This window comes from Acomys russatus, chromosome 21 (assembly GCF_903995435.1).
Source record: "Acomys russatus chromosome 21, mAcoRus1.1, whole genome shotgun sequence".
In the NCBI taxonomy this organism is placed as follows: domain Eukaryota; kingdom Metazoa; phylum Chordata; class Mammalia; order Rodentia; family Muridae; genus Acomys; species Acomys russatus.
In genome coordinates this window covers 42,096,322-42,122,425 of record NC_067157.1, presented here as the reverse complement: position 1 = coordinate 42,122,425, position 26,104 = coordinate 42,096,322, and the positions used below count along the sequence as shown (strand labels likewise).

The 26,104-nt window shown below is 40.7% G+C and overlaps 1 protein-coding gene across 1 annotated transcript in view; it reads right to left on the bottom strand.

Annotated features, from left to right (window-relative positions):
- The window catches only part of Adgb (androglobin), a 117,200-nt gene extending 93,606 nt beyond the window's left edge, over nucleotides 1-23,594 (bottom strand). Inside the window, exons 1-3 of the mRNA XM_051164181.1 lie at nucleotides 23,404-23,594; nucleotides 6,953-7,100; nucleotides 847-939 (exon numbers count right to left, since the gene is read on the bottom strand). Coding sequence (XP_051020138.1) covers nucleotides 847-939; nucleotides 6,953-7,100; nucleotides 23,404-23,477 — 315 coding nt within the window. The 5' untranslated portion in view covers nucleotides 23,478-23,594. The remainder of the gene's footprint in view (nucleotides 1-846; nucleotides 940-6,952; nucleotides 7,101-23,403) is intronic.
- Nucleotides 23,595-26,104: the final 2,510 nt, after the last annotated feature.

Here is a 26,104-nt window from a genome sequence, read left to right as displayed (position 1 = left end):
ATGTGAGAGCTATTTAGAACGAAGGCGTCTCCACAAACGTATGATTCAATTGGCTGAGCGCGGAGTCTAGAAACCAAGATGAGTTTTGGAAGGTGCTTGGAGGAGCCCTGGAAGACGGGAACCCATGTGCAAATCTCCTGGACTAGAAAATTAGTTCTAATAAACACTAGAGGAAACAGACCTTCAGGCCTTGTGATTGCCTGCTGAGATGCAGAATCTGACAGTCAGAAATAATGAATAACTTTGTGTAACATGTTTGGCTATAATTTGGCATTTTGGGTAGAAGTAGAAAAACCAAGGCTGTCAACAAAAATACAATGATCTCTTTGACATCTATACAAAACTTGTTATTATGCTATACCTCTGTGTGTATGCATGTATGTGTGCTAGGACACATGGGGGCATATGTGGAGGTGAGGCCAGAGGGCAACCTTGTGTCTCTTCCTCAGTCACTCCCACTCTGGATTTACAGTGATGGTTTTACTTTCACCTGGCTGGTGAGGCCCGGAGAGTAGCCTGTGTGTCCCTTTCCAGTGCTGTGTTTGCAAGTATATGCTGCCACAGCTGGCTTTTTAAAAGGGTTCTGGGGAATGAACTCATGTCCTCATCCTTGACCAGAAAACACCAGATCAGCTGTGCCATCTCCATAGCTCCATCAATAAAGGAATTATTATAATACACTTCTAAATATTAACTTCTGAGTTAGAAGCCAAAAGAACAATTGTTTTTTGCTATAAATCACAAGAAAAACATATAAATTATTTGAGGACTGCATGCTTTGGTCAATAAGACAGTTTATCCTTGTAGGTAATAAGTAGTTCATTCAATAGTGAAAATAATTCTTACTCGGCTAAGTATAAAATCTTGTGGACGTTTCCAAGAAAAGATTTTCAATGATGGTGGCAATTCAATCTTTCCTTCAGGGTCTTCAAAAAAGTGCTAGGTAAAAATAAGTAAATAAATTGAACTTGTTATACAGATTTATTACAATAAAAATCCAATCTTAAATTAAAAAAAAAACAACTGATACAAATGTTAGATCAATATAGTATCATTTGTGGATGGTGTGTGTGTGTGTGTGTGTGTGTGTGTGTGTGTGTGTGTGTGTTCAGAAGTACTTTGTGAAATACTTGAATACTGAAATTCACAATGGTCAGGGAAGTCACTAAATCGTCACCTCTCAGTCCTCCAAATCCAACCCACAGCTCTCATGCCTGCTTTGTAGTGCCACTTGCTTTGGACTCTGCTCCCTCTCTGGCCCCATTCCAAGGGAACTAAGCAGATCCTGGTGAAACAACCTGTTTTCCTCCTTCCTGTGAATTGCTCATCCCCTCCCTCTAGCCCCTCCCCATCCCTGAGTGGCAGTTCCCAATACCTAGAAATACATTTTATCCCCAGTAGTCATACCTATCAGAATCCCAGAAGAATTTCTTACCAGGCAACACCCACCACCCACCATACTCTTCTAAGAACCAGAAAGGGCAACAGAAACTAAGGAACAACATACCTACCCAACAAAGAAAAGACTAAATATCTGCATCGAGAATTACAATCTTCCCAAACCCAGATGCCTATACACCAGCATAAAAATGTAATCCATAACAGCCAGAACAATATGTCTCCACTAGAGAGCCCAGCAGCCCTATGACAGCGGGCCCTGAGAGCCCGGCAGCTCTATGACAGCGGGCCCTGAGAACCATATGACAGCAGGCCCTGAGAGCCCAGCAGTCCTATGACAGTGGGCCCTGAGAGCCCAGCAGCCCTATGACAGCAGGCTCTGAAAGCCCAGCAACCCTATGACAGCAGGCCCTGAGAGGCCAGGAGCCCTATGACAGCAGGCCCTGAGAGGCCAGGAGCCCTATGACAGCAGGCTCTGAGAGGACAGCAGCCCTATGACAGCAGGCTCTGAGAGGCCAGGAGCCCTATGACAGCAGGCCCTGACAGGCCAGGGGCCTTGTGACAGCAGGCCCTGAGAGGCCAGGGGCCCTATGACAGCGGGCCCTGAGTGCTGCAACATAGCTGAAGCACATAACAAAGACCTTAAAATAGACTTTGTAAATATGATAAAGATCCTTAAATAGGAAATGAAAAAATTTCTTAAAGAAATCTAAGAACACACAAACAAATAGTAGAAGGAAATGAATAAGACAGTTTAAGACCCAAAAGTGGAAATAGAATTAATAAGGAAAACCCAAACTAGGGATATCTGAAAATAGAAAAAAAATTAGGGATGCAAACAGGAACCTCAGAGGCAAGCCTAACCAATAGAACACAAGCGATGAAAGAGATAACCTCAGACATTGGAGGCATTATAGAAGAAATGGATATCATGGTCAAAGAAAATGTTAAATCTAAAAAATCCTGACATCCAAGAAATCTGGGACATAATAAAAAGATCAAGTCCAAGGATATTATGAATAAGAGAAGGAGAATCCAGATCAAAGGTACAGAAAATATTTTCAACAAAATTATAGAAGATAATTCCCCTGGAATAAAATGAAGATGCATAAAAGGTACAAAAAGCATACAGAACACCAAACAGAATGGACCAGAAAAGAATAATAACCAAATATAACCATAATAACCAAAATACTAAATGTACAAAACAAAGAAAGAATATTAAAAGCTGCAAGGGAATAAAACCAAGTAACTTATAAAGGCAGTCCTATTAAAATTACACCTGACTTCTCAATAGATAGTCTAAAAGCCAGAAGGGCCTGGATAGATATTCTACTGATGCTAAAAGACCACAGATGCCAGCCTAGACTAATAAACCGAGCAAAACTTTGAGTTCCAATAGATGGAAAAATAAAACATTGCATGATAAAACCTAATTTAACCAATATCTATCTATAAAGCTAGTCGTACAGAAGGTGCTAGAAGGTAAACTTCAACCTAAAGGAGTTAGACACATCCAAGAAAACACGAAGGAAGGAATAATCACAGACCAGCAAATCGAAAGAGAGGAAACATACCGACAAACACAGCAGCAAAATTACACTACTCATTGATATCTCTCAACACCGAAGATTACAGCTCCCTAATAAAGAGACACAGACTAACAATGAGGATGTGTAAATAGCATACATCCTTCTTCTCTATCCAATAAATACATCTTCACATCAAGGATACACATCACCTCAGGATAAAAGGATGGAAAAAGATATTCCAAACGAATGGACCTAAAAAGCCAGCTAGTGTAGCCATTTTAATATGACAAACTAGACTTCAAACCAAAACTAATCAAAAGAGACAGGGAAGGACAATATGTGTTCATCAAAGAAAAATCCACCAAGAGGACATCAAAATTCTTAGTATTTATGCACCAAACACAAGGACATCTAAGGTCATAAGGGAAACACTGCTACTAGTACAATAACATATTGACCCTCACACTGAAAGTGAGAGACTACAAAATCCAGCTCTCACAAAGAGACTGGTCCCCCAGACAAGAACTAAATGGAGAAATGCTGGAGCTAACTGACATTATAAATTAAATGGACCTAACAAATATGTACAGACATTTTTACCCAAATAGAAAAGAATATGCCTTCTTCTCATTACCTCATGAAACTGTCTCCAAAGCTGACTATGAACTTTGACACAAATCAAGTCTCAACAGATATGAGAAAACTGAAATAACACCTGCATCCTATATGGCCACCACAGATTAAAGCTGGATAGCAACAGCAACAGAAACAATAAGAAACCTATACCCTCATGGAAACTCAACAACTCCCTACTGAATGAAAACTGGGTCAAGACAGAAGTTAAAAAAAGAAATTAAAGACTTTATAGAATTGAATAAAAATCATTACAAAAATGTTCAAACTTAAGGGACATAATTAAGGTAGTTCAAACAGGCAATTTTATAGCACTAAGTGCCTACATAAAAATTCTTGGAGAGAACTCATATTAGTAGGGCAGTTGAAGTCTCTAGATAAGCAGAGGCACACATAATCTGATAGAAAAGAAACTTAGGGAGTAGCATTGCACTCGCTGGCACAGGAAAAATTCTTTCTGGACCAAACACTGTTAGCACAGACACTAGATAAATAATTAGTAGATGAGACTTCACGAAACCAAGAAGCTTCTGCACGGCAAAAAACTTTATCATTCAAAGTGGCAGCCTACAGAATGGGAAAAGATTTTTTTAAACCAATTATACATCTGAGAAAGGGCTAATATCCAAAATATGTAAAGAACTAAAAAAAAAAAAAAAAAACCTATATATCAAGGAAACAATCCCACTTTAAAATGGAGTAAAGATATAAACAGTTAATTCTCAGAAGAGGAAACTCAAGTGGCTGAGAAACTCTTAAACTCTTAAAGAAATGTTCAACATCCTTAGCCACCAGGGAAATACATGGCAAAGCTACTTAGAGATTTTATCTTACACCCTCAAGAATGGCTAAACTTGCCAGTGCCTTTGATACAGGAAGGTACTGCCCATACAGCCAAACACCAACTCAGTCACAAACCCTTTAATATTTACCATAGTGATTTGCATGAACGTCCTACCATAAGCTAGGCAATGATGGCACAGAGCATGTGGGAGCGATACACCAATATCTGATTTGACTTAGGATCACTCCCCAATATGGAACCCATACCAGGCACTGCTTGTGTGATCAACAACCTCAGACTCGATCGTCCCAGTACCTAGTGTAAAACAAATACTATTGTTCTAAAAGAAAGGAAGGAACAAGAAATAAAAACAGTGAAATGACTCCTAATAACATTCTGCTATACCTATAGATCAGTGTCTACCTCAGCCATCATCAGAGGAACTTTATCCTGCAGCATATGGAAACAAATACAGAGATCCACAACCAGTCATTATGCAGAGAGTGAGAGACTTGGAACACCTAGCCCCAAACCAGTTGTCTCTATCCAATCTCTCCCCTCAGATCTCAGGGAACCCTGAGGAAGAGGAGGCACTAAGAAATTAAGATCCAGAAGGGATGGAAGAAAGCAAGAAAGCAAGGCCTTCTAAATCAACGTGATCAAAGCTCACATGAGCTCACAGAGACTGAGGCGACGTGCACAGGGCATGTCAGGGTCAGCACCAAGTGGAGTCCTAGAGCTAAAAGGAGAAGTGAATACACACATAGATGCCTAGCCCAGAAACAATCTCCAACTGATAACTACCTGCAAATGAGAGTCTAGATTTCTCAAGGAGACTCTCACGGGGGAGACAAACTAATGGTACTCTGCCGCATACTCGGCACTAGGTGGCCAAAAGGAAAGGAATTTAGGGGCATCTGTGGAGTTTCCTTGTCTTAAATGCCCTGGGAGGGCTTTTTCTCCTGTGCTTTTCTTCCTTTCTTAACTTTATCTTATTATTTTTTGTTATACATATATTATGCTTACATAATATACTCTATATAAATTATATATAGATATACTTCTCTTTTTAAAATCATATAGGTCCTTTGCATATATATTATGGCTTCCAGTTTAGTGGTTTTATGGGATTCCTGGGTTGTGCAGACAAGTGGGTCTGTGTCTTGTGCCTTTCATGAGGCACAAGGCACCTTCACTTTGGTTTGTCTAATTTAGATGTGCTAGTTTTTGTTTTATCTTATTACACTATATGACATTTTATTTTAATATTACCACTTAGAAGCATGCTTGTTTTCTAATATAAGACAGAACATGGATGGATCCAGATGGGAAGTGGGAAAGAATTGGGATGTGTAGGGTGAGAAAAAAACAGAAGCAGAATACATTATGTTAGAGAGAAAAAAATCTGTTTTCAATAAAGAAAAAAATATAAAAGAATTTTTATAAGATTGCATGTGCCCTTGGCAGAAGCTTGATTCTTGAGTAAAATTTAACTGTGGACCATTGATAACATTCACCTCCAAATACTCGTGTCACAATTTTTTGAAATACATGCAAGGTAACCAGAATGGTTAGATTGGCCTATGGTGTCTTTATTTATACAGAACATTCTAAAATGATAGATATTAATGTTTAAATTCTGTTAACACAATACAGATTCTCAGTGACTGGGTTCTTAGCACCTAAATGTCCAAATTAGCAACGTGTTAGCACAATGCATTCTTTGCTCCCTACCTAAAATGACTGGATCTTTCCGGCTCAAGGGGCCTGTGAACTCTGTGAGTTCAAGTGAAGATATTATAGTGCTTTGCAGCAATTAAAGCTTGTGTTTGGATGTGCATCTCTGCCAGGGTGTGCGTCTCTCAGATTTTACAGCAGTGGGCTGGATTGGGCAAGTCTATCTTTAAGCAACGGAGCTGTGAAGCAACCAGATGAATCAACCCAGAGTGTGGGGAAACCTTTAGGAGGGAAGGGCAAAAGGGCTTGAAACCTCTCACAGGGACCGTAAAACAGCCTTTTAGGAACTCAGAGTAACAGTGAAAACTATCTTGCTGATCAGATTCTAGGATGTATCTGTGTTACTAAGACACACGTCTGTCTAGAAGGTAGGAGGAAAACAGAGAATGAACAGCGGCCAACTGCCTCCTTGTTTCCTTTTGTAGCCTCTCAGGCCAGTCAAAGGCTGAACATCATATGCCAAAGCAGATACCGCACGGCTTTTGTTAATGAGTCAAATACAGGTTCTCTGTTGTCCAAACCAGTTGCCAAAGCAGCTAGCTCACTTATCTCTCATTTTTCCGCGTATTTCACAAGGACGCGGTCATATTTGTTCCTAACCATTGTCCCAGGATAACAAAGCTTGGGGAAATGAAGAGGGGGTGCAGAGGGGAGGGGATCAAGGGGAAAAGAGAAGCTCTGCTTTTGGAATGGAGATTGGAGAGAGGGAGGAGTGCAAACTCAGGTTAACAAATGTATCTCACTATTAACAAGCCAGGGGTGCAACTCAGGGGCAGAACTTGTCTAGCATGTGTGAGACCCTGGCTTACCTCTCTAGGGCTGCAAAACACACAACATGGCGTCAGCAGCCTAGGCCACGCCTACTTACGAAGATGGGGCTCTTGCCAGTCTTGTCCTTCTCCTTCGCGCCTTTGCCTGCGTCCCACTTTTCAGCATTTATGTCTGCCTCGCTCCACTCCGGCCAGATCGGGAACTTCCCCTTCTTCTGTTCAACCGAACCCGGTGGTACAGTGCTGCTAAAGGGATAGAACCTTGAGAGACAGAAGGCTCAAGAGTCTCAATTACAATTTATGAGATAAAATTGTGAGCTAATTGCATAGCATAAACCGAATGATCTTGCCAATAGAGTTTATCGGGTACGCTTGTCAGCCAAACATCAACAAGTGCCAATTCTAGGGAAAGAGGGGACTGCAAAGAGTAACATTTGTCCCTACTGACTAAGGCAGGACACTCAAAAGTTGGTGTGAATAGGGTACTAGCTAGTTTCATATGAACATAATATAATTTAACTATAATTCATGCTCAAGAAAATTTTCTTACAAGAATAGTAGATTTTGGAATATTCCCACATATATGATTTTGGTTTCTCTATATGTAAAAGTACTAAGTCATTATTATTTTGATTCTTAAAAAACTGTTAACCAAAAAGGATTTCCCTTAAGTACCACATAGTTTATCACAATCAGATCAATGTGAAAATTTTAGTTTTTGATTAAAAAAATAAAATTACTATTATATTTCCCATCTTTTTTATGTATGTCCTGTGTACATAAGTACTTATCTATTATTTTAATGGTTGCATAATAATAATATCCATCTTCTATTATACATTTCATTTAACTAAACATCCATAATTTGGAATTTCAAATTTGTGGATTTCATTTTTAAAGCTTTTCATTTGTATAAACAAGATTACAGTAGGTTTTATTGTTGCTATAAATCTTGTACACACATTTCTCTCTCTCTCTCTCTCTCTCTCTCTCTCTCTCTCTCTCTCTCTCTCTCTCTCTCTCTCTCTCTCTCTCTCTCTCTCTCTCTCTCTCTCTCTCTCTCTCTCTCCTAATTGTCAAGACCTTTTTCCTTTCTAGGTCCCTCTCTCCACCCACCAACCACCCGTGGAGGACCCAAGGGAAAGGGAGGCAACCGGGAGTCAGGATCTCACTTGCACCTGTAGAGAGGCTCAATGGACTAGTTCCCAGACACTTTAGCTTTAGCCTGTGAGCTAACTAGCAAGGTCTTTCCTAGGCTCTGCCTCTCAGTAGTACCCCTGATGCTCCCTGAGGTGGTCTAGGCCTCATTTTAGCGACTTGGGCACTCCGGCCCTGGCCCTCTGTTAGTACTTCCTGTGTGCAGCTCTGTCTTTGTATTCCTTCCCACTGGCAGACGGTGCTTGTGCCAAAGTTCACCCTCTTCAAGAGAATGAGGAACCTGCGTTGGCCTCTGCCAAGGACATTTCAACAAAGGATTGTAGAGATGTGCTTTCACTCAAACCCTGTGAAAAGCAAGAACAGTCTAGATTCAAGCTGGGTCCTTGCTTTTGTTGGGGGAAGTAGAGGAAATGTTTGGCAAATATTATGGTCTGGGGATAGCCACATTCTGTCTGTGTGATGATAGAGACCCAGTGTGTGACCTGAACTTCATGCAGAAATTCCCATTCCAGTGCTAGAGGCTTAGGGTGCATTTCTTCATCCCTCTCTGGAACCACAGCAGGTCACACTTCCTTCCAGTTGAAGAGCTTGCATGTTTGCTGTGCTGTGTCCCGGCACTCGCTCTCTCCCAGCTGCTCTTGGAGGAGGCAGCTACAAGGCTGCCAGAAGAGGTTGAATCCCATGCTCATTTCCTCATTTGTGCTCAGGACTTTCCTCCATTTGCTTTAAAGCAAAAGATCCCGTGACACTGCCCAGCCTCTTCAGAAGACATTGTCAACTTCAATTCTTCCTCATTTTGGGGTCCAGAGTTTCCCATTTTTTAATACGGGCTTTCCAGTTTTGTTTTTGTTTTAAATCTCAGTCTGCTGCTTGGTTAGGAAATAAAGTCTGAGAATATATCCCTAATCAGAATGTCAGAATATATAAGAGATAAGGAGGCAAAGAATAAGTTTTCAGGAAAAATAGAAAATTCCATACTATTAATAGAGAAACCTAGGCAAAGGACAAGTCTTTACAACATGATGTTCTTTGGAATGCTGCTGCAGCCTACAGGTAAAAAGAAATGATGACTTTGTATTAAAAACAAAATGGAGCTAAGGTTACACCACTTTAAAAATGAACAGTTTTTGTTAGTTTTGGGGGTACATGGTTTCTCTATGTAATCTTGACTGTCCTCAGAACTCCCTATGTGAGTATAACAGGCTGACCTTGATCTTACAGAGAGAGAGAGAGCCTACCTGCCTCTGCCTCTCAGGTGCTGGGATTAAAGGTGTGAGCCACTCATCACACCTGGTTTTAGAAAGTTGACAGTCTTAAAAACTATTTTTAAAAGATTTCATTTTTATTTCTTTCTTTTTTTTTTTTTTTTTTTTTTTTTTTTTTTTTTTTAGGAAATAAGGGTTCTTCAAATATTTGTTTCCCTCTTCAGTCTGCCACACATCAGTCAATGGTTCCTCTTCAAGCTCTTAAGCTTTGTAACTAATTGGCTGCCTTTCCTTGGAACCCGTCAGACGTATTACAATTATATTGAATATTACATAAAAAGATTGCAGTCAATGGTGTCAAAGCGGTCTGGAGAACCACTGGTCATGTTAGGTAAACATGATAAACAAGGTTCAAGTACAGCCCAAGGTCAAATATACTGAGGACTTCAAATACCCTCGAAAAATGCTGCTCATTAAATTCTCAACACAGTGTATAGGCCTTTGAAGTTGGCTCGCAGGACCTAGCAACTGTTCTCGCATAGTTGAGGGCCTTTTACATCTTCAAGGCGCCCTGTGCCTGCTCTCATCAATTCTGAGAACAAGGTGATTTTTTAATGTCTTTTATATTTTTAAATTTTTATGTGTATGAGTGTTTTATCCAAATGAACGTAGGTGTACCACATGCCTGGTGCCTGTGGAAGTCAGAAGAGGCTGTTGGATCTCCTGGAACTGGAATTATAGCTGTTTATGAGCTACCATGAGATCACAACCCTGGGCCTCTGTAGAAAGCAGCACATGCTCTTAACCACTGTACAGTAAAGGAAGATTTGGGAAGTTGCAGTAGTAGAAACATACATGTTGTCAAGCTTTGGAAAAATCACACCAGCAATATCAAAACCCGAGAGCTGGTCACAGTTAATTGATGTAACAATATATATAGACTCGAGTTCTAGTAGATGACATCATATCATTAAAAGCACAGGCTGTATCAAGAATTCAAATATAGATACATTTGATAGAAACAACTTTTAAAGGCTTATTACCAGTTAATGGAGAAGATTTATGAGGTAAAATCTGGATATTTCAAATGTTCAGAATGGGATATTAAAAAAAAATCACAAAACAAACAAGCAAGTAAACAAACAGAACAACAGCAACAATAAACCCAGCAGTGTGGAGCAAGGAAACACTACAGATAACTGTGAAAAGTTGGCTCCCATAGGAAAAATACTAAGCCGTGGAAGGTCCACCTGGAGAAGAGAGAGCAAGCATCATGGGGAAGCAGTGCTGGGTGACAGGTGATGATCCATCCGTGTGCTGATTACAGAAAGAATTTGCTGTGGTGTATTTTGCAATGAAATGGTGCAGTGCACAATGGCTCACTAGGACATGGATTCTAACAGTAGACCTTGAAGATCTCAAAGTCTAGCTGCCCCATAAATGGCGGGACATGAGAAGGAAGTATCAAGATGGAACAAGGGGTCAGAGCCATTTCTAAGCTCTTAGCCTTGATAAGTATGGTACTGCAGCCCTGCAGTTTATGGTTTGACAAGCTGGGCAGTTTGAATGGAGACAGACTTCCGCTACGAGTATGGCATCAGGGGTGCTATTTCCCATATGACAAAGAACTCAAGATTCTAGCATTAAGATTTGGGAGGCAGTGGCTCTGTGGTAAAACTTTAAAACATGGTAAATGTTCTTTTGTTGGACCCGGGTGCTCCAGGCCTCTGCTGGTCCACTGGCTATGTTGTAGCTCAGTTGTAGCTCACGTTTGACTTTCTGGGGAGAGACTAGGGCTCAAGAGAAGAGGAACACTCTTCAGGCAGCTCCCCAAACAGCTATTTGCCAGCTGACTGGGTGTTATTCCAGCTACTGTGCCCCCTCAGGAGTGTGACTTAAGGGTCTGTTCACCCAGGAGAGCTATAGCAACTCCAGGGCAGGAATAAGGTGCCAGACTTCATTATATTTACAAGAGATGAACTGCAAACTACAGAGCAAAACACAAAATGGAATGCCAGGAGCAGTGAGCATCTCAATAGAAAAGAATCAAACCCAAGGAAGAGAAAAGTGATAAATGTAAAAGCCTTTCAAATGAGTGCAATTAGAATTTGCAAAAAAAGGATGAAGGAGGGGCAGTTTCTACCCGGGGCTGAGACTAGGTAGGCATTAAACAAAAACCTAGATGTGAACAAAGCCCTTTAAAAAAATTAGTAGTAAAAATTTAAGAATTTAAAGTAATTATTATAAAATAGCATAAAGAATAGACAGCCTGCTGCTGGGGTGGAGCATAGAGATTAGACAGTCAGCTGCTGCTGGGGGTGGGGAGGCTGTTGGAAGGTAGAAGTTTAAAAGCTGGTATTTACATGCAAAGAAAGAAACAGAAAATGTGAAGGAGACATATGAATTGACTTAAAAATGCAGCACAGACATACTAGGATTTCCAGAAAGATGAAGTGGGTAGAATGTTGGAATGGGGATAAAAAAGACTAGAATGTTAAAAAGATGACTATGAAAAGTATGCAGAACTGACAAAAATATGTTTTCAGATTCAAGGTTAGCCACTTTTAAAAGGTGAATAGGAAATAAGGAGGCAGTAATCTGAACCTAGGTGTATCAAATGAAAAATGCAGGTCAATCATATATTCATATATATTACACCTGTATAATGTGTACTTACTTACATGACAGAAGGTTGAATCACCTAAAGTGAAGAGCTATCTCAAATTCCTAGTACTAGTAGGTACCAGAGAACAATAAAGTGCAATTTTCAAAAGCAAAGTAAATAGATTGCCAGGGATAAAGCATCCAAACAAACTCTATACGTACAAAAGAGAAAAATGTTCATCTTAAATGAGATATAAACATTTTAACATTGACTGTACCATAACAAGTTCGTCACAAGATAGACAAGGAGCCTAAAGGACTTACCTCCAGAAAACAGAAAATGAACATAACCCAGGGGTGAGCCTCAAACAACAACAGTAAGTAAATAATATAATGTATTAGTAAAAATTTTTAAATCTGTCCTACAGACATACAATAATAATAGCTTTGTGCTTTCAAAAGATATGCTTAAATTACAAAAAAATAAAATAAAATAAGATAGAGTCGATGACAAAAGGAATTCCGAGGGAAACAATTATTCTTGTGTCAAAGAGACAATGCTGAATAAGTACAGACCTTGGTGGAAAGTACTTGAGATAAACCCATATGCAATTAAAAAAAATTAAGGATACTCTGAGAAATTCGATATAAAACAGAGAGAGCAGAAAGGATTGATCTGTGTTAGTTAAGAATTAATTGGAAACTACTATAGGAAAAGAAGAAACTGAGAATGCAGAATTATTTTAACTGAGGTAGAATAACAGATATAGTTGTAATGAAAACATTTTAGAAAAATATAAAATTTCAGACTGGTTAAGGGAAACCCTCACTTAAACCATGTCTCACTTATTTCTATATAGTACTAAACACTACGTGCCCTGGGGTGAGTATAGAGCAAGTAAATGAAATACTTTGCCTGATTTGGAATTGAAACAAGGTCAAAATTGTCTTTTTATATGATTATATCAGTCCATAACTTAAAATATTTTCATATGACTATTACTAATATAATAACTTCAGGAGCCATCAAAGCACTACTAACTCTTATTTTGCAAAGACAGTAAGATGATTTTTAAGTTACTATAGCACGTATCATTACGTAGAGTCAGGTCTTTCACTATAATGTCACCGTGAATGCACATGATATGCTCTGATTATACTCTCATCCATTGCTAGTCTTCCTTGTGTCCTCGCCCCCCATAGCATGGTGCAGCGTACCTGTTATCTCAATGCTGAGTAAGCAAAATCAAGACCCAGAATTTGAGGACCGCCTGGGACCTTATCTCTAAATAATAAAAATCAACAAATTAGATAAACATAAGTAAATCTTAAGCCTATAAACAAGATGCTAGCACAATATGAAATATACAAGAGCTAAAAAAAAAAAAAAAAAAAAAAAGAGTTCTTCAAACAAAACAATCAGTTCACAGATATGAAGCCTTTGGAGGCTTTCTCCAGACACAGACACAGTTGTGCGTCTCTGCTTTAATGAAATTATTTTATGGAAGCTGGTCACTGTAGGGATATTAAAGTGTCAATAAAGTGAGGGCCTGGAATGTTGCCTTTGTTTTCTCAGAGCATGCTGTTCAGTGTTGGGGCATGACTTGACTCCTGCTGGGAGGCAGCTTATTTATGCAAAATGCAATCAGCATGCATTCTTCAGCAGTGTCAGCTAATGTGCACAAGGAAACTGAAGAGGAATAGAACTGCACAATAGACTTAATTTGCTTTAGGGGCATTCTGAGTCACACTTCAGAAAATCAAATTCCTAAGAGAAAAAAGTTACAAAGAACAATAGGTTTTCTAATAGAAATATAGTTAAAATCATGTTGTTATGCTGACCTTTAATCCCCTAAGGTTTACCAAAATTATTTAAATAGATTGATTTTAACAGGTCAACACTTGTCCATTTTTGAAAATGCAGTGTGTGTGAGTGAATAGAAAGATTAACAAGATTCAGTTTCTAGTCTCAAATTAGCCAGGATAAATGCACATGATAACTAGAACCTAAAGAGCGGAGAAAGGCACGAGGAAGCCGAGACAGAGAACCTCACCCACACAAAAGACGGCAAAATTATGTTGGACCGAAGAGGTCATTTTTGGCCTCACGGAAAAGACCTTCAGTTAACGATGGATGGGTTGGATAGAGTAATGCTATCAGAAATGTAGAATGAAGGGCAGGAGGGGGTGCACAAAGGCAGAAGATTGGCATAAGTGGGAACTGGTGTGCTAGGGTTCAGCTGATGCAGAGACCAGAAAGAACTGTTAGTCATGTGCGGTACTGGTGGGTCCCCTATTCCCTCCCCAGTTCTATCTCTCTCTCCACCTTCTCCCTCTCCTCCTCTCTACTCTCCTTTATCACTTTTTCTTTCTTGCCCTCCTTTCTCCCTTTCATCATTCAACCTAACTTTTTAATCAGAAACATCTTATCTGAAATGCAGTGTGGATAATGCCTCACTAACAGTATTACATATTATATAAAATAGATAAGCAATTCCTTGGTTAAGAGCAAAAGGACAAGGTTATTTTCCTAGCAATTATACCCTAGGGCTGATAAGAGACTCAAGTACAAACTACAACGCTACAGGGAAGAGAACAAAATGGGGCTGAAATATAAAATTGAGGTATGGGGAGAAAACCAACTGGATACTCCGGGGAAAGGACACTGAGAGTCTACAACAATTGACAAGAAGATGCCAATAGCATCCATTGAATGGGTAAAGGGAAATGCACAGATTGGGGAGAGAAAAGATGACCCCACATTGGACAGATTTCCTCTGAAGTAGGGCACATCCTGCTAGATTTGTCTACTTGTATTAGTTAACTAAAAGAGAAGGCCTGGAGATGTTAATAAAGTTGCATTTAATTGATGACCATTCATTTAGATGATCAATATGAAGGAAAATGAGAGTTCAACTTAAATCATTGCAGAGTGATAAAACTGGAAGGTAGAAGGAAGAAAATAAGGTAGAAGGCAGATGGACAGATGGACTCCAGAAATGAAGAGGGAAGGAGAAATTAAGGCTGAGTACTGGTAAATAGCTTACCCGTTCCAGCAGGTTTGGAAGACACCAGGTATCTTAGGGTTTTATTGCTATGAAAAGACACCATGACCACAGGAACTCTTACAAAGGAAAACATTTCATTGGGGCTGGTTTACATGGCGGGAAGCATGGCAGTGTGCAGGCAGACATGGTGCTGGAAGAGTCTAGAGTTCTACAACTTGATTTTCAGGCAGCAGTAGGAGACTGTGTGCCATACTGGGGACAGCTTCAGCACAGGAGACTTCAAAGCCCACCCTCACAGTGGCACACTGCCTCCAACAAGGCCATACCTACTCCAACAAGGGCATACTTCTAACAGTGCCCTACCTTTTCAAACCACCACATTATGCTCGGTCAACATGCTGCAAAACAAAGGAAAGAAACATCAGGGCATTGATCACTGGTCAAGATCTGGCCTTGGAATGAGATTTGGTAACCCAAGGTGCCTAAAAGGCCATCCATATGTATATAAAAATCATTCCAGGGGTCTTAAGCCTTAGGAGTCCTAGATAGCAAGAAGCTTCTTGAGAAAGAAAAGACATCTCAATGTTCTTCACTTTAAGAGACAAACTAAGCAGGACACCAATCACAATCACATCAATAGGACCATATCCCAGCAAAAGCTTGCTTCTAGAGATTTTTTTGCCCCCTCTCAGTGCTAGAAGTATAAACTAGATCCTCACTTATGCTAGGCAAGCTCTCTATCACTGAGGTATAACTTCAGCCCTTGTTCTAGGTATTTCACAAAATAATATATAGCCAGTCTAAAACGCATGTGTGAACAGTAGTCTCCTTGGCCACTGTTGCCACTCACTAGAGAAAAAGCCCTACCCTGCTCTGTCAGAAGCCCTGCCTGACATTCACACTGTATGCTTCCTATCCCAACTGAGTCTTCATTTTTTTAAAGCTATATTTTAAAAAAAAATGTACATGGATGTCTCGCCTATGTGTATGTTTGTGCACTACTTGAGAGTGTCTGATGCCTTAGGACTACAGTTGTAAATGGCTGTGAGCTGCCATATAGATGATGGGAAATGAGCCTTGGTCCTCTGAAAAAGGAGTAAATGCTCTTAACTGTAAAGCCATCTCTCCAGTCACTCATCTGAATTCTTTTGATGAATATCACAAAGTCTGAGAAACCAAAGAGAATCCAGAAAGACGTCTTCAATGATGATTTAAAAAAAAAAAAAAAACAAACAGAAAAAACAAACAGCTCTCACCTCAAAATGGATAACAGATGTCTATTCTGGAGCCTAATGTAACAGATCCTGGCCTAGGAACTCAGGTGACAAATGCAGTTGTGAGTATATCTGGGAAGCAGGTCATAACAAAGTGGGGAAATCTTGGATCTAATGCCTCAAATGCTCGCTGATAGCATGCTTACATTTTAAGCTGGTAAAAGATAGTGGTCTGTTAAAACGTTTCACATGGTAGTCACAAGAATGTTAGACGAGACACAGATGTAAGCAATGAATCGATATTAAGAAGGCAAAGATAGCCCAGATACATCTGCGATATTCCACCCTCTCCAGTCAACTGAAGTTCTTAGTAATTAACCAACATTTATAGTGTCTAATGTTGGTATGGCATCTTTCCAGGAACCTTAGTTCGCATCAGTATAGTGCCATGAGTTCCCTACTCCTTTGGGGATGGGGAGGGATCAGGTAAGCCATCTGAGAGGCAGGTTGCTGCTGCTCTGACCACACATCAAGTACATAGGCTACTTTAATCACTACCATCTGCCACTTCCAGGATGGGCCACCCCCTACTTGCTACAGCAACACTCATGTGTATTTCTTAAGATGAAACATAACAGTAGATAGTGTACCTAATGATTTAACCCCAAATCCAGGAAAGAAACAAGCCCACTATACTGAAAGGCTCCTACATGCATAGGCTAAAACTAAGCCCATTAACACAACTCCAACTATTTAGTCCATGATTTTGTTCTTTGTGTGTGTTACAAACTGACCCATATTTTCCCTAGACCTGGATCCAGTAAGGAGTGAACACATGGTGTCATGGTGTTGCAAACTACTGTTCAATTCCTTTACAGTTTTCATTGCAATAGTTTGTAGGAGAGTTTCTGATGCCCGATATGCTCTTAGCCTTATCTTCACTTAGTTATGTTTATGAAACATATTTCTAGTTCTGCCTAAACAATGTCATAGTTCTTTCTACTTTCTCTTCTTTTGCCTCTGCATCCACAAAATGTTGATGGCCCAGAGCCGCTGTTGTTAACAATTGGCCTAGATGCCTGCTCCTCACCAGACTCAGTCCACAGCTCCCCTTCAGACTCTTTACCACCCAACAAAGTGGTTCTTTGCCACAATCTCACTTACAAACATATTCAACACATACCTCTGTGTTGACCTTCATCTCTCAGTCTACAAAGAGTCTATAGGTGGAATCTGGTGCCCTGGGCTAGAGACAAAGGGCTGAAGAAATGGGAGCAGAAAAGACATACTAATCTTTGAGGAATGAACTATAGCATAGCAATAAGTGAAGTTCTGATATTCATCAACTCAAAGGAACAGGAGAAAAAGAATTACTAAATGTTTAGACTGCAGTACTCATTGTGATGCCACTAAAATAATGTCAACATTTGTTTAATTAAAAAGGCACCGGGTGTTAACTTAACCACACAAATTAGCATGGCTGCAGCCTCAGATTCTGAAATTATCTTGGACCCACCCTGAGCAGGGCTACACATACACACAGCCTCGGGTGCCTGAGAGGGAACACTCACAATAAAAATTGAAAGCACCTTCTTGGGTGCTTCTTTACCTTGTGGACTCCCCCAGGGGTGAAAATAAGCAAGATTAGTCACCCTTCTACTTAATCATCCGTGCTATACAAAGATGTATTTTAATCTCCCCTGGATATGGTCTTGAATCATTTTACCTCACATTACATGGCAGAATAAGTATACAGACCATTTAAATTGATTCCTTTATTTAAATAATCCCTGACCTAGAAATGTCAAAGTAATATGAAAGTCAATGAAATGTTTTTAAAATTACTTTTGATGAAGCCTCACTGGAAGGCTTACCAACAATGCCATAGTGTCAGAGCATAAACTTGATCATATTTTAGGCAACAGGAGAAGCAGATCCTATGGGCATCTACTTTCAAGTCTTTTGCTCTAATAGTCTTTTACTGCTTTATCATTCAACAGAATAGCTTGTATCTATTTCTTTCATAAAGTTAAACATGTCAAAAATTAGATAGCTAATTTGAAGGTTGATTACTATTGCCCATTACCAAATAAATAGCCTTGCCTCAATAGGGGACCAGAAAGCCTTAGTGGGAAATGTATGTCTTGGAGGATCATAAAAGATGCTAGCAGATTATGAAGAGTGGGGTGGAGCTCTCTGTGTCCTGTGGGAAAGCCCAATAAAGCTGAGTGCCTTTCTATACCCATGCACACACACACACACACACACACACACACACACACACACACACACAATTAGATAGCTATAAGGCGGAGACATGGCTCAGTGGGTAAAAAGTTTGCCGTGAAGGAAAGAATCCTTACTATCCACAAGAAGCCAGCTGCAACACACATCTGTAATTCGAGAGACAGTACAGTCAGAGTGGGATGCAGAGACAAGGTAATCCCTGGAATCTCGTGGGCCAACTGCCCCACCTCCTTTGTTAAACAAAGACTGTCATATAAAAAAAAAAGTGGAAATTGAGTGCAGACACCCAAAGTTGTCCTCTGACCTTCACAAGCACACAATGGCACAAGCATGTCTGCACACACACACACACGCACGCGCGCGCGCGCACACACACACGTGAGCACACACGCACACACATACACACACACTACAATTTTTTTTAATGAATTATTTCAACAACAAGTCAAGTCCCTGCCACAAATAATTCTTGAGCCACACCAAATTTGAGTGAATTAATATCCTGAGTCTTCAAAGTGAAGATTGCAGAAGGAGAGCTAAACGCAGAGCATGCTCTGGTTGGAAGGCATCTTAGCTCCATTAAGCAGAGCTATTTGCCTGAACAAGGCTTTATATTTTAAACTATGCAGTGGCCACTTACATAATGCCATCATCTCTGCCAAGTGTTACCCAGGGCCAGGGATTCTTGTCCCCTGAGGTGAACCTCTGCCCTCTGGCTCTCCTCACCATTTCTGATTCAGAGGGTTTTATGACCCAGCTTCCAAGTTTGTTTCCACTTAACTCAAATTACACATTCATTTATTACTACACACTGTGCCAGTCCCCAGGGAAAATATGGCCTAAACGTGGCATTATCCTAGACCTTTCACTCACTAACCCTTTCCTTTTTAGACACCACACTATCAGGGGCTGGCAACCATCATGCTTGGAGCAATGCAAACACAGCTTCTGTAGATTTTTCCATGGTTACCACTCAGATCTGCTCTGCAACCCAGTGCCCAGCATTCCTCATAGTCAGAAAGGAGGCATCCTGCAAGCTCACACCACTGCCGGTTTTGTTCTCGCTTGGTGTGACATGCAGTATAAGTTCTATGTTACTGTCAGGTATGTAAAATCATGTTCCTTACACAGCTTTACAGCTCTAACTCGCTTTCTTATCCATCCCATTCTACTACACTCACCCAGGTGCATCATGAGCTAGTACCTGCATCAAGACCCAAAGACCCGCTGCACAAGCAGTCCAGACCCTTCTGGTGCCCCAAACACTCCCCTCCCCAACACTAGCTGTCTTAGGAGTGACTGTTAAGGGAAATGATGAAAGACACCCTCCAGTGAGAGGCAACTTCCTCTCAAACACACACAGCCTCAGTCTAGGAGTCTCATGAATGTGCTAATCTGACCTCAAGCTGACACATGACTTCTTTGCTGTCCAACAAATCCCCAGGGAAATTCAAACATGACTATAGATCTCCTAGTGGCTTCTGTTATGATTCATATCCCCACCCGCCCTACACCATAACTTCTTTGATGAAAATTACCATGTCCCACGCTTCTTTTTTTTTCTTCTTTCTTTCTTTCTAGTGGCTTTCCACTGGCTTTCCAGTGACTTGAGTGTAAAACATGCTCATGAAATAGTTAGAAATATCATGAAGAATTAGGATTTCCCTGGAGCATGTTTCTATCAACAAAACTAGCTTTTTAAAGTGTTCTTGGTTGTTGAGGTCTTCAAAGGTCAACTAGGGAGCCCCCTGCAGTACTTTCTGTGTTCCTTCATCTTTGCTCCTCTGGCCTCTGCCTTTCCTGTGGACTGGGAGGATGGAGCTACCTACCAGGAGGCAGAAAGGGGCCGCTTCCTGTCCCTTACTCTGTAGTGGGTGAGGCTTTTCTGATATCGCTAAGCAGGGCAACAAAGTACTTACAAACCACAGCTGTATAGAATCATCTCTCTCGCTTTCTCTCTCGCTTTCTCTCTCGCTTTCTCTCTCTCTCTCTCTGATAACCAAGAACTCAATTTAATACTCCGCAACAAATTTATCATTCTATTTTATATTGCTTTCATAATACCATTGAAATTAATTGTTAAATAATCCTAGTTTGTTCCACATTTTCATATGGTCAGCTATATTTGACCTTTTCTGAAATTTCTATGTGTGTTGTGGTTTTAAGGATAATATTAACATGGAGATGAGTCATGTGTTTCTCAATTTGAGGGAGGTTTGATGCTGTTATCCCAGTTACAAATCTAGAAGGTGGCACATTTCTTGTTAGTTGATTAAATTTCTTGTAGCATTTTAAGTCATGCTTTGAATATGTTGTTGGAGGTAGAAGAAATTTTTGTGACTACTAGTAGCAAATTGTACCCCATCATGGCCTACTGCTTGAAGTCCCAATTAGTTCTGCATCTCAAAATGTATATTAACAATTCTAATGGCTTTCAGGATGGGGGTGGGGGTTGGGGTGGAGTGGTACATGTTCACAGGAGGAGGGCAGAGGAGGACATCAGGGATCTTGCTCTGTCACTCCCTGCTGCGAGAAGCAACTACTGATAGTTACAGTATCCAGACTATGCATTCTATTAGATTTCTTAGAATTGCCTAAGGTCCTGAAATTAAGAATAATAGTGCCTGCCAGTCAATGCTAATTTTTTATTATGTTAAATGGTAACAAAAGAGTCAATTAAGTTAATATTTTAAATATTTTACTATACTAATATCCCCACACTTATTTTGGAGTTTAAAAATATCTAATAAAACAAGAGAAGGAAAAACAAAGCAGGGCTACAAGGGCACAGAGAGTGTTAGGGAAAAGTAATCATACATGGATGCTCCTTTAAAAATCGACATTTGAATACCAAATATCATAAATGGTTTGGTGCCAGAGTGAATCCTAAAAAGATTTCATATGGGCCTAGAGAGAAAGAGCGCACATGACAGACACACTAATGGAATGTAAAAACTGGCAGCTTAGTCGTATCTACTTGGGAATATTTTTATCATGGCTATGTCAATTGTGATACCTCAACTTTGAATGGTGCCAATAGAATATAAAGGAGAGAATGGAGAGAGGTAGGTTTTAATCAAGTCTAGATGAACTGAAAATCAAGGTAGGGAAACAAACTAAGTGCTTATTTACCAAGCACACAATAAGAGCTCATCAGGTGTTGGTGACCCTAGTAAGCAAAAGCCAGACATGGCCCCTTCTGCAGATTGACACATAATTTTAGGGCAAAAGAGATACTACCAATGATGGCTCTTGGTGGATAGCATGGCTGCTTTCAAGCTTCTGGAAACGTGTTCTCTTATGTCCTGATCCTGGATCATTGGAGGGAGGGTTGATTGATTTTATTGGCTGTATTGACCACCTGAGTGGTAAAATGAGGTCAAATTCTCTAAATTTCTCCCATGGGCATTGTGAAAGACAATCACACCTGGTTCTAGCTGGAATTGCATCCTTGTGTGACTGTGTGGCACTTTGTTGGGTATTTGTGAACCAGCCTAGTGTTTGCCACTGGTTCTTTGGTAAAACCTCAGAGGAAGGAGTTGACTTATCTTCTGCTTCAAATTCTCTCACTTAATGCTATATCAAAATAATGATTTGATATCTAATGCTTAATCAATAGTAGCAAAACCTAGCTTTAAAACATTATGTTGTTGAAGTACTTGCCGTTTCCCTTCTGTCTTTATAAACCAAAGATACATTTTTATCAGCAGAATTTAATTCAAAATTTTTGTATGTGTGTACAAGAAGGAAGCACATTTAAAATACATCATCTTTTAAAAAAGAAATCAGCAGTCCAGGCAAAGAAAGAAGCAGGGCCTTACCCATGGAACGGTGACTATCACAGGACCCTGCCAGGTCATGTTTTGTATACGACCCAGACACTGATAAAAACTGGTTGCCTTACAGAGTTAGAAGTCCTCATCTCTTCCAGGATGTAATGCACCACGTAATGTTTGGGACTTTCCCCCAAGCTCCTAAATAGGTTTGAGCCTTCGATGTGTATTACTTATAACCAGTCATTATTATTTGGGGAAAGGGACTTAAAAATCTTCCTCAAGCCTGGTAAAAATCTCTTCCTCAACCATTGTTACTTATTGATTTGGCCCATTAAGTACTTTTACCAAATAGCACTGTTTTCTGCTTCCATGAGACAGTGACATCTGCCAGTGGCATCTCAATTCGGGACTGGGCCCAGCAGATGACTTTACAAGGAAAAGATAACAGATGAGTTTAGTAGGAAAACACTAGGCGCCAAGGAGGAGAAGCCACAGGAGGGATTTCTTTAGGTAGGGAAAGAGATGAAGAGGCAAGAGAGGATGTAAGACTCATCAGTTAAACATCTTGTACTGCCCATCCCCCACAGGTACTGCAGGAGCTGTTCAGGATACGAGTATAGCAGACCTTATGTATCCAAAGGGAAGAGAATATCAAAAGAAAATACTGTGAATAAAGTTGAAGAAATAACAGCAGCCCAGAACAGAAAGACACTAAAAAGATTCCACGAACCAGGCTGCCTCCTCGGAGCAGGCATTACTAACATAGACCTCAAGCTATAAACTTTACCCTTTTGGTTTTCTGAAATCATTTCATGTCTGATCTCATCTGATTAAAAGTCTGGAATTCTGGGCTGCTGAAAACACACACACACACACACACACACACACACACACACACACACACACACACACACACACACACACACACAAAACCACAAACTCCCCTTCTGTCTGTCTTGTCTCCAGCCTGCCAGTTCCTTCCAGGGCACAGGTGAAAGTGAGATGGTCTTTAGCTGAAGTCTTCCCAGGAAAGCAGCCTTTTAAAGGGAACTCCACCTTTTGAACTTCTGAGAGGCCTTTGCCACTCAGGAAGAGTGGGGGAGAGTTCACAGGTGTGAATATCCGAGCAGGAAAGCAACTTTTCTGCAAAGGAAGTAACTCTAGACTGAGGAGGTTAAAAGAGGGGCCCATCCCCGGGACGGGTTACCGGGAAGACAGACACAGACCAAGCCAATCAACTCCTGGTCTGGTAGTTTGTTCAAGGACCATTTCCAGCCCTGGGTGGAAGGCCCAGGGGCAGGGGAAGGGAAAACACGGGATGTTAGAGGTCCCCTTACTCTTTAGATTTATCAGATCCGTGGGCAGAATTGATCCGATGCACTTCTTTCCTTTTAGCTTGTTTGGAAGCCATGCCTGCCGCCTGCTCCCGCAGCCTCCAGCAGGGCCCACTGAGAGCGCGCCGCCAGGCCCGGGAGGCTTCTCGCGTCTACTGTTGCCTGGAGACAGTGAGCCAGTTCTGAGAACCAACCGGAAGGCTCCTCCAGCCCTTCCAGCAGGTGGGAGGGCGGGACTCTGAATGCCAGCACAGGTGAAGACCTAGAAGTTGGTTCCTGGGGGAGGAACTGTGACCAGCGCAAGCATGGACAGGGTTAAATGGATGCTGACGGGGCTTCTGCAGCATGCTATGCCTGGGTCTGCGACTATGAACCTTAGACACAGACTCTCTTCTTCAGCTAGGAGAATACTGATATTATTGGTGTCACCCGGCATACCCAGGTGCTCTCTTAGCTGAACAGAAGAGTTCCTTCATTAAATACTACTGGGTTTGCCAAAGGCTTAAAAAACGGTGGATCCAGAAAGGAATTCATTTGTCTAGACGTTGAAATAAACAAGTAGTATGTCATGCCTGGCTAGGTGAAAGGATTAATCCAGTCATAGAATGGAGGGGCTCTGAAAACGCTGGGCAGGAGGGAATCGAAGTAAACTCAAAGTCTATTAAAGCTCAGGATTGGTGCTCAGGCACTCTGTGCAGTTGTCCTGACTTGGGGCTGGTTCTCTTTGAGCCTCCTTTTGCTATTTGTTAGCAGGTGATGATGATACTTTGAGGATAAAATGGACATAAAGTGTTCAGCGCAACATGCAAGGCTCCTTATGTACCCTCTGGGAGCACGCAGATAACGAGAAAGATTGGCCAACCAGCTAAATACGAAGCTGTGGATACTATGCTCAACTAAGAAGTGCTTACACTGGGAAATCACCACTCACAAAGACAAAACAAAAACAAACAAACAAAAACAAAAAAAGATTTTTTTTTCCCCCAAGACATTTGACCAATGATCCTGAGATTTAGAACATACAGGTGACCCCACCCATAAACCTGGAAGTACTAAGCACTTTTAATTAAAATAATTCCCTCTGCTCTCTGGAGTAAGAACCTGCTGAGACCACCATCCAATTGAAAAGAAGCTTCCTCAAATCAAATCTTTCAACTCAGACAAATGACTGCCCCCCTTCCATTCGGCGGAGTGTGGGTGACTATTGCAATACTCTTGAGAGTTATATAGATAACAACTTCATCATATTTTATACATAAAATAAATTTAAAGCTGGAAGTGTTAAATTTATGGCTACAGAAGTGCGCCCCCCCCCCCAGTCCTTCCTTTAAAATGAATCTACAGACAATGCAAGGCCCTGCTTTGTTTACCAAAGTTCTAGAATTTTCATAGAATTCTTCTAAATGAAAGAGTAAAGGGTGACAAAACAATAGTAGTTTTAATGAAGCAGTAAGGTGTGTTGTCATAAGTTGATACAAATGGCTCATGTGTAAACATAGCACAGCGTTAAGTAGCCAACCACACAGAAGAGTAAATTTCATTCTGAGCCAGGGATGTCCTTGGCATGGCTGTCTATGACTGCAAATACCAAAACCTTGAGAGAAGAAAAGCCTACAAATCAAAACAACCACATTTTACATATAAAGAACCTCAGACCTAGAGGAGAAACATGTCTTGCCAGAAAACACAGCACTGTGCACTGATGGAGTGTGGATGATAAGCGTTAAGTCACAAGTGCTATTTCACTCAGAAACTGCTTTCTAAACATCTGTTGTTAGGATAAAAACAGAGGGATGTCAGGGCTGGAGATATGGCTCATTGGTTAAGAGCACTGTCTGCTCTTCCAGAGGTCATGAGTTCAATGCCCAGCAACCACATGGTGGCTCACAACCATTTATAATGTGATCCAATGCCCTCTTTTGGAATGCAGGTTTACATACAAGCACAACATTATATGTATAATAAATAAATAAATTTTTTTTAAAAAAGAGGGGTATCACTAGAATGGAATGAAAGGATCACAAAACAATTTTAAGAAGTATGCTGTTCTAAGAAATTCCTGGTCTGGTGTTCCTTCTCCTGCAGTTATCCCATTGAGAACGCAGCACAGGCAGGTGCTACCTCTCTTCTTTATGGAGTCAAAACATTGAGGAAGCCACACAAGTAACACGTGTGTTCCTCCAACCTTACAATGACTTGGCCTTATAGACCTGCCTTTAAAGTAAACCCCTATGTTTGTAATGATGACAGATGTCCTTTTGGAGTAATAGTTAAAATAGCAGCATGACCTGCTGCATGTCCACTACATTCCAGATGTGGGAAAAGGATGCTGGACCCTTTACAGACAACCCTGAATGCTGGCTCTTGTTCACAGAATGCTCTTGGGACAGATATCTACCTTCCATTCTCTTTATTAGTAAAATACCACACATGTATTACACATGTCATAATGTAAGACTGAGACCTTTAGAGAGATCTCTAGTCTATTCCTGAAGTCCCCAAAAGAGACGGAGTCCATTGTCGACGCAAACGCATAGAAATTTATTGAGCCGACGCGACAGGGTCTGCCCAGGTCTTTCAAGCTGCAGACCTCAAGAAGCAGAGGCACGGGCCTTTTATAGGTTTTAGACAAAGAAATAAGTTTTACAGTATGTGATTGGTTGGCATTTGGGCAGAAAAGCTGCAAGCAAAAAGTTACAAGTCT